Here is a 16,511-nt window from a genome sequence, read left to right as displayed (position 1 = left end):
CCCAGGAGCATCAGCGTGATTCCTCACAGCCGGGCTCTTCTCTGGCCACGTTTCGTGATAATAATACGCAGCCTTGGAGGGAGCAGCGACAGTAAATTGCTGCTGTTGAGAATCCTGGTACCAGCTTTGCCACCCAGTACTTCTGGGATCACCCGAGACAGCCTATTTCTGAATTACCCCCAGTTCCCAGAAGCTCTCCCTACTTTGAAACACCAACTCCTCTAGAACTAAAGCAGCAGCTAAATTCAAATTACTATGAAACAAAGCAATCTAGATTAAGCAAACGAGGTGAACATGATATCTACGTACAATAAGCAATTTCCCCTCAGACTGTCTTCAAGAGGCTTCCTACAGCAGAACACAGGAGTTCAGCGAGGCGGGAACCTTTAGCTGTAACGAACTATTTCCCATTTTACTTCATCACGACGCAGTATGCTACGGAAACACAGAATCAAAGCTGCAGCTGAGAAAGAATTAACCCCCCACGCCCCCCAACAGCAGGCTGCCCTTTAGCAGAAACAAGGTTTGAGTACAATCCAGGTGATTCAGTGTCAGCGGTATTAGCTTCATTTGACTGTATTTAAATAAAATAAAGCATTTAAAAAATAACAGGCACTAAAATACCCCCACTGCTTACACCACGTACCAGCCAAGCCCCGTGTAGGTGGCACTCAACAGCCTCTCCCCCCCTCCCAGGGCAGACAGTGGATGTCACGGAACACGAGAAGCCATTTCCACGAAGCAGCGTAACCAGAGTATTCAGAAGAGTCAGCTCCCAGCCACCATCCCGGTTGCTCGGTTCAAGCCCGCGGCCGCAAGTTCCATGGTGTTCCCGTTAAGACAAGAGACGAGGAGAGAGCTGGTACCTGATAACCCCAAGCAAGGAACAGGCACATCTCCCTCCCACTGCAGCCTCCCCCCCCCACCATGGGCAGTCTTTGCTTCTTCAGTTCAGCCCTTAGAGTTTCTTCAGGCGACTGTACAGTTCCCTTTTGCTCTTCTCCCCAGCCCAGGTTCGGCTTTTGGTGCGGAATCTTTTCAAGTCTTCTTTAAAGTCCTCGTGGTGCATGGGGCGATAGCTCTGGGGCTCGCAGAAACTCTGGGGAAAGAGAAACTGGTTTCAATTCAGTGTGTCACAGGAGCGATGACCTCTTTGAGACTCACCGACAGCCTGGTAGCAACCGTTGGAACAGCTACCACCAGAATAAACAGAACTAGAGCCCCCGCTCTATGCAGGAGTTTCATACCAGACATTCATGAGCAAAGCCAAGTGACATTCAGATTACAGCTACTTCAGAAGCGGTAGCTGTTAAATGAAGGACTTTCAGCCCTGTGTACAGAGCGCTCACCCCAAATCTTCTGCCAGACATCAATACACAAAGTAAGTCTATCCAGTATTCACCTTGAAATAGCACGGATTTGAAGAATACTTGTCCCGGGGGACCGGCCAGCCCCTAACTCACACACCGGAGCATTAAAGGCTGCCGTCGGCTGTTCCATGCTGCCACCTTGAGGCACTCAGTCCTCCCACCTCAGGAGAGGATACCCCAAGGGCCCAAAACAAAACCCAGGTGTCCACCACCACAGGGGAGCCAGCAGATCACAGGGAGAGCCAAAAAAACCACCACGGCACTCACCATGAACATCGGCATCCCCCCAAAGCGCCCCAAACACTGGGAGACCCAACATCCCCCTGGGAAACCGCACGCAGCCCCACCCAGCCGGCCACAGAAAGGCCAAACGTCTCGCATCGCTCTGAAAACGCACCAAGTCAGGGAACAGGAAGGTAATCTAAGAGATATGCTAAAGTGCAGGGGCCTGAGAAGGACTGAAGCGACAGTCAGGCCACGGTCTAGTTTGTGGCAGAACGGTAGGGAGAACCAGCTGCAGAAAGAGAGTACAGCCACCGAAACGCTGCTTTGAAGCAGCAGAAGCCAAGCGATATGAGAAACGCCATCCCCACAACACTGGGAAGAGAGCTGCTGGGCATTTTTTAGTTTCTTTTTCTGAATTCGAGGCTGAAAACGCAAAGCTCGAGTTTTTCGATGTTGCTATTTTAGTATCGTATGAGACTCCAGGTTTCCATTTGTTACATGGCAATTACTGTCAAGCCTCTCTTCTCTCCTAGCCCTTGCAGGCTGAGCAGTCTTAAATTCCTTCTCCAAATGACATTTTGAACTCCTAGTTGTTATAAAAGTGCAGAAACCAGTTTTATATTTTACTCTTGAGACAAGCGGAAGAAGCTTTCAGCTACAGCAGCGAGACAGCTCTGAAGTATGGAACAGGCTTAGAGAGCCTCACTGCCAAATTTTAACTGCTCTCAGTACAGGAGAGCGCTGTGAAACAGAGCAGGAAAACCTACCCCAGCAAAACCCACCCTACTCCAGAGAAAAGTCTGATCGAGTATGAATAGGCGGGTATTTCTTTATCTATCATTTCTTCTCCTCTGAGCGTGAAAGAGGTGAATTTAAGAGAATGTTACTTACACGGCATCTTAAGAAGAAGTCCTTGTAACCCCCCTTCAGGACATAGAGTTCTGGGTAATGGAGGTTGGGGTATTCGTTACCCAGCCTGTCCCGCTCTCTCACAAACCGGCACCTGCAGCAGGAAGAAATCCTGCGTTAAATCTTGCGTTCAACAAGTAACACATGAAAACAGCACTCACCCAAAACTTCCCATTCCTCGGATTACGGAGGCAAGCCACTGCCTATGAGGAACAGGCTGACAAGCCACGCTGGCTGCACAGCTGTGGCTACCTGGTTTTTCCTTTTGGTCTCTAAACATTCCAGCACGCCAGCCCAACCTCAACACGGCCATTCGCATCATGGGCTGTGTCACATCCCTGCCAGAGGTGACAACCAACATCTGCTCACGACAGACTTCATGTCACGATGGATAGCATGCCAGCACAGTAACTGGTGCCACCCGGAAAGCTTTGCTCCCAACTAGCACGGCAGTAAGTTCTTCTCTAGGGGAGCGCGGAATAACTCACATTCGAGGACCCCGCTCTGAAGAAAACTCGCAGTGGAACACTATTATCACTCGTTTGTTCTCCGATGGCTGGATTGGCTTCTTAAGCAAGTAGTCTTCCACATCCTCCTCCATATGTAGGTTTACAGCTCCCTGTAAAGGCAGAATCATGCCCGAGCACACACAGTGAGCGGGGAAGAACAGTAACAAACCCATCCCACTTCCTTGCAAGCCATCTCCTCGTCTTAGTTTCCTACAGGAGTTCTGGCAACCCTCTCTAGCCATGAGGAACACGGCTTCAAACCCAAGCAGAACATTACAGACAGTCTAACGCTGACTCCGGGTGACCCGGACCTGTTTCAGATGGCTGTTTCAACAGCTGTAGGTCGTGGCTCCTTGGGTTTCCCTTCCCATCTCTTTGTGTTTGAGAGGGCTGGGCAGCTTGCTCAAGCAGCAAACTTCAAGATCAATTATGTTTTGGACAGCCATTTGTGCTTTGAAGCCTGTGGTTTAAAAGAAGTTTAATATTCTAATTTTAGCGTCCCTAGACATCAGGATGCCAGACACAGAGTGTCTTTATTTACATCCTCCTCTGGAACCGTCTCCCTGCTGACCACACAGGCCACCTCCTCTGCTTAAGGAAAGCGGAACATTCCCTCCTCTGAGGGAAAAGTCACTTTATGAACCAAATGTGAGCTCAGCATCCTGAGATTCAGGCACTGCGTAGGCATAACAGGATGGCAGGCCGCAGCGGGGCACTCAGGCATCCCAGCTGTAACATATCCACACAGCCCCGGATACTCATTAGCAAAGAGCAGCCCCACATGCTGCCAAAGTGACCCCAGTTCACAACTTCAGACAACTCTACGTTGCTCTTGCGGGGTCAACATACCTTGATGTGTCCTCCTTCATACTCGTATGGGTATCTACAATCAATTATCACACATTCCTTGATGAAGCTCGCAAACTTCCCAGTCAGCACAGACACAATCTGGGCGGGGGGGGATAAAAAAAAAAGTTTGGTTGTTTTGAGATGTTTTTGTGTTGTTGGTTGGGGTTTTTTCCCCCCAGTAAAGAATCTTTCTTACTGTCCCTGGAACACATACCATTTCCGAGTCGATGTATTTTAAATCTTGATGTTTCCCATCAACAGTGTGGAATAAGTAACCCTAGAAAACAGACAGTATTTAACTGAGAAGATTCCAAGTGTGAGCCACGTAGGCAAAACCACAGTGTCCAGCAGCTAATTTTGTAACACAGATACTTTGTTGACAAGAATTCCTTCAGCAAAACTCAAGAGTTAAAACTAAGAATTCTGCAATTTAGGGACAAAATTTTGGTTTTTCCTCCTATACTGAAGGGATTTTGTAGATCTTTTTGAATAACCACAAATGAATCGCTTCATTTCTAAGGTGCGAAAGCACCCTTCTCACTGACAGCCTTTACTAGTAATCTGAATAGGTGCTGTTAAAGAAGAGCAGCGCTTTACTCGGGTTGGTTTGAGACATCTCTACCAAGAGAGGCCATTAAAACACTTGAATTAACACTTGACCGTTAAATCACTTGAATTACCTTTGAGAAGTCGCCAATAAGGTCTCTTTGGTCACTGTCCAAAATGCTTTCGATCTCTGCTGCGGAGGATTGTGTCTTTACCATTTTCAAACTCTAGAGGAACACAGGTTAGAAGAGATCAATGCCGAGCACTGGCAGCAGAGAGATCCTTTTCCCAGAGTATAACAAAACGCAGAGTTCACTCTGAAGCCCTGAACTACAACTCCCCAGCTTCCCCTTTGGATTAAGGCAAAACTCAGGCTCAGGAGTATGCAACTACTGCACCAGCTCCCCCAAATCTCATGCACTATGCAGAGAGAATGCAGGTTTGCTAGGTCAGCAATTCACCTGAAAAAGCTCTCTCATTAACCTTCGTAAACTAGACACCTGTATTAGATCCTCCCCTAAGCAACTCTCTGTTACAACATCAGATGCCAAGCCACCAACCGTTGAATCCTCAGAAGGTGTTCCAGGCAGGCTTTTCCTCTTCTTGCTTTTCCCTGGAGAATTCTCTTCCTGGGATCTCTCCATCCTTTTCTGGGTGGTTCTTCCTACACCACTAGGCAGAGATGAAGAGCCAAACAACCGGCACCGTTTGGCCTACGAGGAAGGAGAGACGTTAGAGCTGTCTAGCAAGGATTTAAATTAGAAACTAAGCAAGCCGCAGACTTTCAGACTGTTACAAATTTATGTAAGACACTGCACAGCAACAGCAGGATGTTAGCAGGGTCATCGACATTCAGGACCTACATTTCCAGTAACACTTGTTTCTTGCTGTGGGGACTGGCTGAGCTTGGAGCACCGTAAGCAATATGATGTGCTAGCAGAGTGCTTTATACCAATTAGCAGACAATCTATCAGCAGATTAAGGAGCTTTTTGCTGGAGTCTAAACTCCCTTGGCAGTTTATTATCAGAAGATCGGGCTGCAGGCGTTCCAGGTAAGCCTGTGCAGAATGTATTCAAGATATGTCAACAAGTATCTGATAAGGGAAGTCAAGATCTTCCTGCATTTATGAAGTGTTTTTGTAAAAAGAAAGTAAATGCCTATATACGCACACAATGAGCATTGTTCTGCACTGACAAAGTGTTCCAGGTAAACAGGCGTTAGAGATAACAGAATACTGAAGGGGGTTTATGCCATGTCTTGTTTTCTTGTTGTTATTAGGGATACAGGATCAGAGACAGTGTGATCACTTGTCCCAGTAGTGAAAACGGCTGCCAGAACAAAGTCCCCGTCTCTGTTCTGTTGTGCTCTGCCAGAACACTCACCCGATTGTCCGTTTTCCTCATGACTAGTGGTGCAGTCCAGAGGCTCGCCACATCAGATGGCAGCTCCTCATCGTTCTAGGAAAAAAAGAAAGTTCATTCGCATCTATTTATCCATGGGCAGAGACTGTAAATATCTACAGCTTCTGCACAGCTCAGGCAAACATTCCAGTTGAATTCAGCTGTCAGAGCAGCTTTAGGAATTTAATTCAGTTACTAGTCCAATACTCAGTGAAATAATGGAACCGAGTTGAGACATGTTGGAAAAGGTAAGTTAATTCATTGATTGATTAACAATGATGTTCCTCCAAAGCTTTAAGCATTTCAAATTCAGTTGGAAACAGTCTATTTAAGTGGCTTGAAAGCAAATATCACCTCTAGCTCTTTCAGCAAGTTTCTAAAGAAAAATGCCAACTGTTCGAACAATTCTCTCCAGCAATGCACCTCCCATCTGCCAATAGGAACAGCAGCAATTCTTAAACTAACGGCTGTTCACACCCCAAGTAAATCCCACTGTCTGCACTAGGAAAGAGCACATGTAAGATAGAGACCCTGAAATGTCAGAGTTGAAAAAGATGATGACAACTCATCTTCCAGGATTCCTGAGCACCTAGCTTTTTGCAGTTCGACTTACCACACTGACTTCTGCTACAACATCTGTGCACCACGGACACGTATTGTTGGCAGACTGTTAACATTAGACAGAGCTGATTTTCAGATGTCTATCGTATCTCCTTTGTACATACCTTCAACTCTTGCTCATCTAGCAGCTCTAGGAATCCATCATCATCTTCGCTTTCAGAGGAAGTCAGAGAAGACTGCTGCAGGAAAGCTGGCCTGTAGTTTTCCTGTTCACCCGTGGTTATTTCACTGGTGGGAAACTGAGACAAGACAGTTAGTTTTAACAACGTTCCTTCTCTTTACTGCAGGATGCTGTAACCACAGAGATGATGCCGTGCCTCTCACTGCACTGCAGAAAACACAGTGGTTACTCCACCACCTTGAATACACCGACTTAAGCAAACCCCAAATGGAGATCCAATACGTTTACTTAATCCTTACAACAGCAGAGTGCTTCATTAGCCTCGTTAAGCAATAACCCTCTTCTCTGGAAGAAGCTATTCAGCGAAGGCGCAAAGGAGAGAAATGGGTGGTGTCAACAGGAACAAGAATTAATATGAGCTCTGCAGCTGATAAGCACAAGATCAGGAGTACTAAGCAGGACGAGGGACTACCAGATTCAAGGAGTGGAGACAAGACTTAGTCCCCCCAGCTCTGTTAACGTGCAAGGATCCATCATGTTCTTTTAGCTGCTTTTTCTAAGCGATAGAATATGAATAAGGTAGTATTTTCTTCCTGCATGCCATATCTGGACATAAGATTCAGTTGCATCTGCACAGTTGGCTTCCTTGTCCCAAATGCATCTGCCGCAATATAAATATCTACTTTACTGATAGCGAACAGAATTTCCAACTAGCTTCCTCTATTCACATCGACCTCCACACTCATTTGACTTCCTGCAGCATCACCTCAGCTCTATAGTGACTAATCTTTCCCAGATTACAGAACAATCCACGTTTCAAAATTTCTGACCGTCTCATGAGCCAAATGTGAGAAGAGTTTTCTTCATCTGGCAGATAGATAAGTTTTTCTATTTGTGCACATAAATAGTGGTGATTAACAGCATTGTCTCTAGAATATGATGCAATTTTTCTTCCTCCCAGACAGTAAGTATGCAGAGGATTAGGTGAGAATTAGTTGCAAAGAACACTGTATTGCTTACTATCTGAGCTGGAGATGAGTTCTGCCTTGGTCCCAGGAACACCTTTTCTCCATCACGGGAATGGACGTGCACAGAACTACGAGAAGCTGGTTTGGTTGGCTTCTTGAACTCAAACGATTCCTGAATTAAAAAGGAGCAAAGTGATCGTTTATACCAAATTTACAAACTCGTGTAAGTTGCCTAGGATCATTTTTCTCTTTTTAGTTTTTTTTAAAAACTACCTGACGTTTTGGATTTAAGTTCCCTGCTGCCCACAGGAATAGTCTGAAGGCGAATGTTTTCAAATTAAAAGATGTTATAATAGCGATTCATTTAACATCATCGAGCTTTTATCCTCTTGATATCACCTACAGGCTTAAGGCTTTTTCTATTTCTTTTGTCAGTCAACTTCTCTGCAAAAGAAGTAATTTCTAAAGGCAGCCAAGGCTGTCTCCTGACACCCGTTCTTCTGTAGAGACCTGTCGGAGTCCTGCCGATGAGATTTCCAGCAGCAAGGCCTTTCTGACCAAGCAGGCAAAAGGACATTTGTGCTGTGAGGAACCAGGGCGCCCCATGCCAGCAGTGGAAAGAGATGAGGTGATCCATCTAAACAGCTTTCTGGAGGCACCCCTCATGGTTATCTAAAGCTAGCAGCATGAATACATTTTCCCTTGCCACAGCCTAAAAGGAGCCAGGTTCAGCAGCATGAAGGCAGAGCTGCACAATCAAAGTCTTCCAAATTTTTATTAACCTATAATCAGCTTGCAGTCGCTATAACCAGCGCTGTCGCACTTCACTGCAAGCTGCCCTGAGATGAACTACGCAAAACTTTGTTACGTCCGAACTATAGCCCAGCAGGGAGTAAAAGAAGCCTTTTCCACCACATCCACTGCCAAAGGGGTGTGCTAATTCAGCTTCCTTGGTACCGCCTCTTACACCGCATCATCGCAGGCAACAGAAAGCACCACTTACGTTCTCCTTATTTTCATCTTGTTCCAATAGTTGAAAAGCATCGCTGTCCAGAGAATCTGAATGGTTTCTCTTCAGAGCAGGACTGCATCCCAGGAGGCTTGCTACAGGGTTCATACAAAAGCGTCGGTTCAGTCTTGTGCAATACAGTCTTTGCACAAGCACATTTTAAGCAAAACAGGGGTTAACAAAGACTGTAAGGTCTCTGACTACAAATTGGCGCAAACTACTTGCAGGAGTCTTTTATGCTGACGTCTCGGTACAGGTACTAAACCGCTTCAACTGCATTAGTGACAAAGACACATCACTGAAATTTCACGCTAACTTAAATGACATTTTGCGTTTACAAGCTGCAATTTTGACAGTTTTCATTAAATACCACAGCAGCTGTTCTTGAAGACAGAAAATTAACAAGCTATGGAACGTACCCCAACTAAAAACACTTAACACGCTAAATCCTTTAACATTTATACAAGATCAATACCACCCTCAACTTACTGGCAGCGAATGTATTCTTCTGAAAGGCATTCGAATGCTGCAATGAAAAAGAGAACCAAGATTTATTTCAACGTTTTGTTTTAAAAGACAGTAACATGAGTAGAACTCACTTCCCCCCCCCCCCCCCCCACCCCAGTAAAACTCCATAAGCTACAACAGTCACCAACAAAAAAGTCAAAAATAGGAGTATACTTACTTCAGTCTGCTGGATTCAAGAATCGCTTTCTCAAACCTAAAAGCAAGTGAGATGCCCCACAGTTAGCACCGAAGGATAGTACACTAAAAAAAAAAAAATCAACCTTGTGTTTAAGTCATGGAGTGCTACGCTAAGCGGAGGCCAACAAGCTTCTTGATGACACTTTGTCTTTCTCAAAAGCTATTTATAGCCAGCTTATCCCACCCTAGTTTTTGAAACACCAGCTAGACTCCTTTCTCCCCCTCGTTTCTTTAAATTCTTCTCAGCATTGTTTAGACAAGAAGCTAGGTTAAAGGAAGAAGAGCTCAGTAAATCGGGAGACCAAGGGCATCTGTCCCCCATCCCTGGGGATAGAAGATTGGGAAAAGATAAAATAATCCAATTAAGAGTGGCAAATTCAAAGCTAAGAGCTTAGTATCAGTTAAGGCATACACAAGCATTAACTGTAATTTAAGTGTTGAGTGAAAACTGCAACTTACATGCAATTTGGTGCAGCCTCAGACTCCTGGTAAGGTGCCAATGTCATGCTCAAACAGTCTGGTTGGTACAACACATTAACTCAGACCCAAGACTTGTTAAGCACTCTGGGACACAGGCAACACAGAAAGCCTAGCATCTCAAGCTGCAGAGCACTACAGCACACACTTCTAGAAGCTGAAGAGAGAAGAGCCCACTGGCACACAGTGCCGGGAAAGGAAAAGCCACGTCAAGCCTCTCATTACGTTTGTTAATGGTGCAACGTGAAATGCCAGAAGTCAGGCTTAGCATACGGTTACATACGTTTCCTCCATGATATCGTTCGAGGTTTGCAGGGCCGGGCGAATCCAAGAAGCACAACCTGCAGAGGACAGACAGCGTTTTGGACCGAAGTACTATCTAGGAAACGCGAAGGCATCGAACACTGCTACAGATTTCCTCAGAAAGACCCCAAGCTCAGTCAGGAAACTAATGTGGAAAATCCCGTCTGGAGCCCCACCTCAGTGTAGAAGTAAATAACAGTTACGGATACTCCATACTGTTGGTTTTGGCCATAGATAATCAGGTGTTAGTGCTTGGGGAAAAACAGAATTAAAAAAAGCACCCCTAGCCCTGCCTAGAATGTCATCTAGAAGAGAGTGCTACCACGTAACACGGAATACTCTTGGCTTATTCTGTCACACGCGTAATAACCAACTTCGTCCTTTAGAGTGTTTTTAAGCCATATTTTTAGTTAACATCTCTTCGTAGGAAGAAATTTTGGGGTCATTCCAAAAAAAGTAGTCAAAAAGCCCTTGTTAATGCATGCTAGCGTACTGGAAATATCAGCGAGCATTCAATAAGCACAAACCAAGCGAAACATTACAGCTACACAGCATTTAAGTACAGTCAATATAGAAGACTTGCTTAAACACAGATTCCCCAAGGAATTTCTGTATTATGGTCGCATTGACAAGCCCTAGCGATAGGCCAACAGCTTACACTCTACACCATCGTGACAAGACTTGTTGCTACTTCAGTGACTGGGATCTAAACAAGCAACTACAAAGAATTAATTTGACTAAGATGACAGGTAGTGGTGTCGGCACAGCAGAAACCTTAATCGTGAGTGTTTTGTAAGCACTTAAGGCTCCGCTCTGGGAGACAGGAAAGGAAGAAAAAAAAAAGACGACAGAAGAAAGCGGAGATTTAGCAAGCTTGGTTATTCTATCCCCGCTCTGTGGTTTGTGAGCTATACTCGCGATTTAGTGGTTCATAAAGTTCCTTTGAAGGCTGAAAGTACCATGCACAGTCAGACTGGTGCATAAATTCAGATGGAGACACTGATTTCCATTGCTGGGCTGGACCAGTGAAGTATCAGAAGCTTCCCTGATTCTACAAGTTATGGGGTAATAGCTTATCTCATTTTCACTAATTAAAACATCACATCTGAAAAAAAATACTTCTGGGCAAGAATCAGTACTAAGATGCAGCTCCCAGGTTTCAGATAAACAATTGGCTCATGTTAACAAAAAGCCACAAAAAACCCCCCAAGCCACAAGACAAACCCTGCTCAACAGCCTTGATTCCAGCGTGCAGAGCAGGTTAGCACAGTTTGGGTTTAAAGAGAGAAACCGCACGGTGACAACTTGCTTTCATCAAAGTTATCACCCTCCAAAGGGCAGAAACTCAAATCGGTCCCATTCAGAACTGAATGCAGATAATGCAACAGATCCGAACAATGAAGAATGAAACACTATCTCCCAGTTCTCCAGACCACAGCCCCAACACACAATTATAAACACTCACAAGCCAATATCTGCAAGACACCCCAGACTAGAGAATGGTGGGAATCCAATTCACCAGTGAAGCCTATCTTGGGCTATCTTTAGCAGCCTTTCATCTTCAGCCGTCTCCACCATGAGAATGGCTGATACACTCATGATAAGGTGTTGACCCTACTACCATGTACAGAGCAGAACACCAAGGCAATCAGAAAATGGCAGCGATAAACATTATGCTGGAGGTACAAAGCATGACAGGTCAGCGACCACATCTGAACAGTCATCCTAAGAAAAAAAGAAACAGCCATCTCTGTCAGAGTCCCCCTGTGGGGGCAGAACCAGTTTTTCCTCCATGCTAGCTCTACTGCTAGCAAAAAAAAAAAAAAAAAACCCAAAAAAACCCCACCCACAACCCAAACCATGAACTGCAGAAGCTTGCTGAGTCGATGGTGTGGCCTGCCCTCCCTCCTTTCAAGAGCGTAAGAATGAGAAGTCGGTTGCAGGATTGCAGGCAGGCAGCATTCCTTCTCTATCCAAACCCTGGAAGCTGCTTGCAGTGGAAGCCACGTAAAGATACGACGCTTTCTCATTTCTTACTCGTTATTTATTAATTGAGAAAGCCGTACCTGAGTCTGTTGATTCCGATGACACTGTTCTTTGCCAAACACATTAGTGTTCTTGTTTCCCAGATCTTGCTCAGCGTTTTCATGCTGACTGTAAAGGAAGTTAAGTATTTGTTTTAAATGCTCATTGAAGCGAGAAATACAATATAGGAGTGCCTGAACGTAGATATACAGCACAGGTAATCATAACGTGAAACCTTTAGCATAGCCCGAGTGAAAGGATTCCGTCTTGGCAATCCCGCAGACTCTTGCGTGCTGTCGAGTACACAGGACAATGCCACCACCAGATCACCACGCTCACAGATACCCTCAGATCTAACAACTACAGGGACTTAAGCTTCAGGGTTTTGGTTTTGTTTAAACCTGCACGTGCAGTGCTGATAATATTAGAAGTTAGGCTTCCAAAACAGAGACAGGGAGAGTGTCATTTAAGACAATAATTATCCTGGTTGCCTTGTCTGGTCACCTCGCACCAAACTACCAAGCTTTTTCTCCATGACACTCTGACCGTGAAGGGTTTTTTGAAACGATGTTTTAGAGCCTGTCCTGAGCTTGTGCCTTCACAAATGAAGGTCCTAATACAACAAAATGACAGACCTTGCAATAAAACTTTAGGACTAAAAACACAATTTCAGTGCACAATCGGATATTGGTGCCTGGAATCACATTAGCACCTCCCAAACCATTCGCTAGAAACACCTATATCAGCGCCCCCATTACCCCTTCTGGGGACTGCAACCCCCTGTTTGGCAGCCACTCATTTAATTATTGGTTTTGCATTGAAAAATTACCAAACTTCTAATTCAAACTCATTTTTGTAAGCAGTTAGCTCTCAAGTTTTTCCTCACCAACTAAGCAAGTTCTTCTCTCCTCAGATAACCATGAGACCAGTCTAAACCGTTCTGCAGGTGAAGGGGCTGGAGGCACCCAGAGCCTGAGCAGCACCAGCCCCTGACCCGACGCGTGTGCAAGTACAAACACTGCTCTGCGAGCAGGGCAGGGAACTTCGAGGCGAGCTCTCCTGCCCGACTGCTAAGCCACATCAGACACACGCTCGTTTCATACGTGTCTTCGATACAGAGAGACACGCATGTCATACGCAGCCTTACTCTATACTACCTTAAATAATGGAAAAAGCTACTTGAGTGTGGCTCCTCCATCGCATGGGTTAATTAAAAAAATGTGCCAGGGCGCAAGCTGGGGCTACAACTCGAAGGACAGAGAAACGAACACAGGAGGGGACTGGTGCGAAGCGTTTACAGGAATTCCAGGAATCTGAAGGAGGGAAGGATCATAAAGAAAGCAGGTGATTACAGAAACGAAAATGATATAAAAACAGCAAACAAAGCACAAATACCAGGACGGCCATCAAGACACCAGAGTGGGCCAGGCAAAACAGGAACCATACAAGAGACAAATTGTAGAAGTTACTGTAGAAATAAGGAGGTGAAGGAGTTAGAGACTAGTAACAGCAAAATTGGATTGAGCAACTGCGCGGTTATGGGGGAGAGAGGAGCGGCAGAGCCCAAAGACTGCAGCGTTGTCCATATGTGAAACGGTAAAGAGAGGAGGGGTGTGCAGGAACTGGGCGAGGGTGTGTGTGGGGAGGAAGAAGGAGCTGAGATGATGCAGCTAACGTGGCATGGAAGGCAAGAAGGACGGACGCAAAGGCACCAGCATTAATTTGTGGGAGGGGGGGAAAGCACCCAGTCCTGGGGCCGGGCAGGGGGGCAGGGCTGAGGAGCGAGGTGGGTGCCCAGAGCAGGAGCAGGGGAAGATGGTGGCACGTGGCGGGACACGGTGGGGGGAAGATGGCCCACAGCGCAGGAGCCACGGCCACAGGCGGGCAGGGGAGGTGGGGGCTCCGGCGGGGCAGAGCGGGGGACATTTGGCGGGTGAAGGGGGCAGTGGAAAGGGGGGGGCGCGAGCTCTGCAGGGGTGGAGGCATCAGGGAACGGAGGCATCAGGGAAGGTGGGGGGGGGGAGGGAATCGTGGAGGCCTCGGTTTTGCAAGGGCGGCGGGGAGGGGGTGTAGGAAGGACTCCTCGAGGCCCCATTTTGGAAGGGGGGGGCAGGGAGGAACAGCTCCTCGAGGCCTCGCTTTTGGGGGGGGAGGGTTAGGAGAAGCGGTCCGCAAGGCCTCAGTTTTAAGGGAGGGGGGTGTTCGGAAGGAGAGAACGCGGGGTGAGGTCCTCAAGGCCTCGCTTCTGGGGCGGGGGGGGGAAGGAAATTAAGGGAAGAGCTCCTCAAGGCCTCGATTCGAGGCGGGGGGGGGAGAAGAATCCACGAGGCCTCACTTTTTGGGAGGGGTGAGGGTAGATGAGGTCCTGGAGGCCCTGCTTCTGAAAGGGGGGGGCAGGGAAGGAGCAGAGTTCCTTGAGGCCTTGGGGGGGGGGGGGGGGGTAGAAGACGACCTCCTTCGGACCTCGTTGAGGGGTTGGAAGAAAAGTTCCTCAAGGCCTGACTACAGGGGGTGGGGGGGTGGAATGGAAGGACAACCCCTCGAGGCCTTGCTTTTTTTTTTTTTTTTTAAATGGGGGGAGAAGAGCCCCCCCAGGCCTCGCATGGCGGGGGGGGGGGGGGGGGGGGCGGGAAGCGCCCTTAGGCCTCACTTCAGGTCCGGGAAGGAAGAAGGGGGGGAATAGGCCCAAGAGGCCTCGGTTTTTTGGGGGGGGGCATGGTAGAGGCCCTCAGTCAGGAGGAAGGCGGGGGGGGGAAAGCGATAGGGGGCCCTCCCTGTGACTGACCCGCGTCCCAGCTGCTCCATGGTGAGGCGGAGGTCGGAGACGACCGGCGAGAGGTCGGCGGGAAAGAGAGACTTGACCACGGCGGGTGAAGCGGGGGAGGCCGGGGAGAGAAGCAGGAGGCGGCGGCGGTAGGAACCGCTCGGTGTGGAATCCATGGAGCCGAGCCGAGCCGATCGCTCCCGTCCTCACTGTCAGCGCGGCCCGCACCGCTTTGACCCCAGCCGCTACCCGTCGCCCGCTCCGAAGCTGGCGCCAAACTTCCGCTCCACCAATCAAAACCCTCCTCTGCCCGACGTTTGAAGGGGGCGGTGTTGTTTTTTTTTCCCCCCTCAACTCTCCCTGCCCACCGCGCTCGTTCTGACCAGTAAAAACGGCGGCGGGCGCCTCACTCCCCGCCTCCAACTGTTGTTTGGCGTCCTCCCCGCCCAATAGAGAAGCCAGCCAAGAGGGTGCCGCGAGTAGCGTGCATGCGTGCCAAAGGAAGACTACATTTCCCAGCATGCAACGCCGAGGAGGGCAACGGCGTTGCATGCTGGGAAACGTAGTCCCCGCTTCACAGGGACGCCTCCATTCCCGCCACATCTCTGGCTGTCTCCCTTTAGCCGTGCCTCCACCCCCCCCCCGGGCCTGAGGAGAAGCGGTTAAACCGGGTAAAGATGAGGGGAAAAAGGGCACAAACTCAGCAGGTAACCGGGCCTCAGCGAGCCGAGGAATCCTTCCCGCCTCACTTCTCCTCAGACGAGCTCTTTGTGAGAACAACAAACGAGCGGCATCAGCGGGGAAGCGGCGGCTGCTTCTGCGAGGCGTTCGGTGAGGGACAGCCTGAAAATACGAAGCCAGCATGCATCCCTGCAGCGCCGAGACGGGCTTCCTGGAGCGATGGCAGTTGTGAAATGGGAGAAGAGACTTGAAGGCGCTGCACGCCCGTGGCGGCATGGTGCAGAACGCAGGCGCAATTGGGCCGCTCCAAATAACCTCTGCAGACCGCGCTCGTGTCCTCTGCCTGCAAAAGACTGTGATATTTGCTGCTATTCGCCTTAAAAACGGGCACATGCCCAGCTTTTCAGAGGACCTGTTGCCCCACCTTGCTTTTTCCCTGCCCTCTCCCCTGTCTACGGTCACAGAGCAGGACAGAGGCAGCGATGGTTGTGCTATGGAAAGGAGGGGACTCTTTGCATCCTTCAGGCCTGCGCGGTTGTGGACACTGCAGGTGCAGGGAGAGCAGTCCCAGCTCCAAAATGCACGGTCCCATTTTACAGGTGGAGAAGCAGGGTGGTACAGTGAGGTGCTCAGGACACGTGGCGTGGCTCCAGCAGGTCATGCACCTTCTCCTCACGCTAAGGGTTTACAGATCTCTGCTGTCAAGCCAAGTCCCTGACAGATGCACTCTGCCAGATTTCCCTGTGGTGGTTTCAGAGACGACTATCTCCAGCTGCAGGGCTGATCACGTTGGGTCCGGTCTTCTCAGCGTGGCACAGAGACGTAAAGGCCTGGTCAGGGGATCCCACAGCTCCAGGACACAACCCGTGTCCCTCTGCCTGGGCCCTGCCACCCACCAGATTCACACGACGCTCCTGGTTCCTGGATTAGACAACATGGCATTTGCTCCCTCTTTGACCACCCACCATCTCACAGATCCCCATCACACCCCCGTCACTCACTCAGCCTGGAAAGGCTTGGGCTGTGCC

The 16,511-nt window shown here is 48.3% G+C and overlaps 1 protein-coding gene across 1 annotated transcript; it reads right to left on the bottom strand.

Moving 5' to 3' along the window:
* Positions 1-942: 942 nt before the first annotated feature.
* CDC25A (cell division cycle 25A) lies at positions 943-14,978 on the bottom strand. Its single transcript, XM_059818933.1, is given in 17 exon segments — positions 943-1,099; positions 2,487-2,598; positions 2,993-3,123; positions 3,863-3,961; positions 4,077-4,139; positions 4,543-4,635; positions 4,969-5,121; positions 5,792-5,866; positions 6,535-6,669; positions 7,572-7,691; positions 8,523-8,623; positions 9,014-9,054; positions 9,214-9,249; positions 9,994-10,051; positions 12,080-12,113; positions 12,116-12,167; positions 14,824-14,978. Coding segments are annotated over 17 exon segments (1,599 nt in total). The 3' UTR covers positions 943-958.
* Positions 14,979-16,511: the final 1,533 nt, after the last annotated feature.

Source organism: Gavia stellata, chromosome 6 (assembly GCF_030936135.1).
Source record: "Gavia stellata isolate bGavSte3 chromosome 6, bGavSte3.hap2, whole genome shotgun sequence".
Lineage (NCBI taxonomy): Eukaryota > Metazoa > Chordata > Aves > Gaviiformes > Gaviidae > Gavia > Gavia stellata.
Note: the sequence above shows the minus strand (reverse complement) of the source record. Positions and strands in the feature narration are given on the sequence as shown.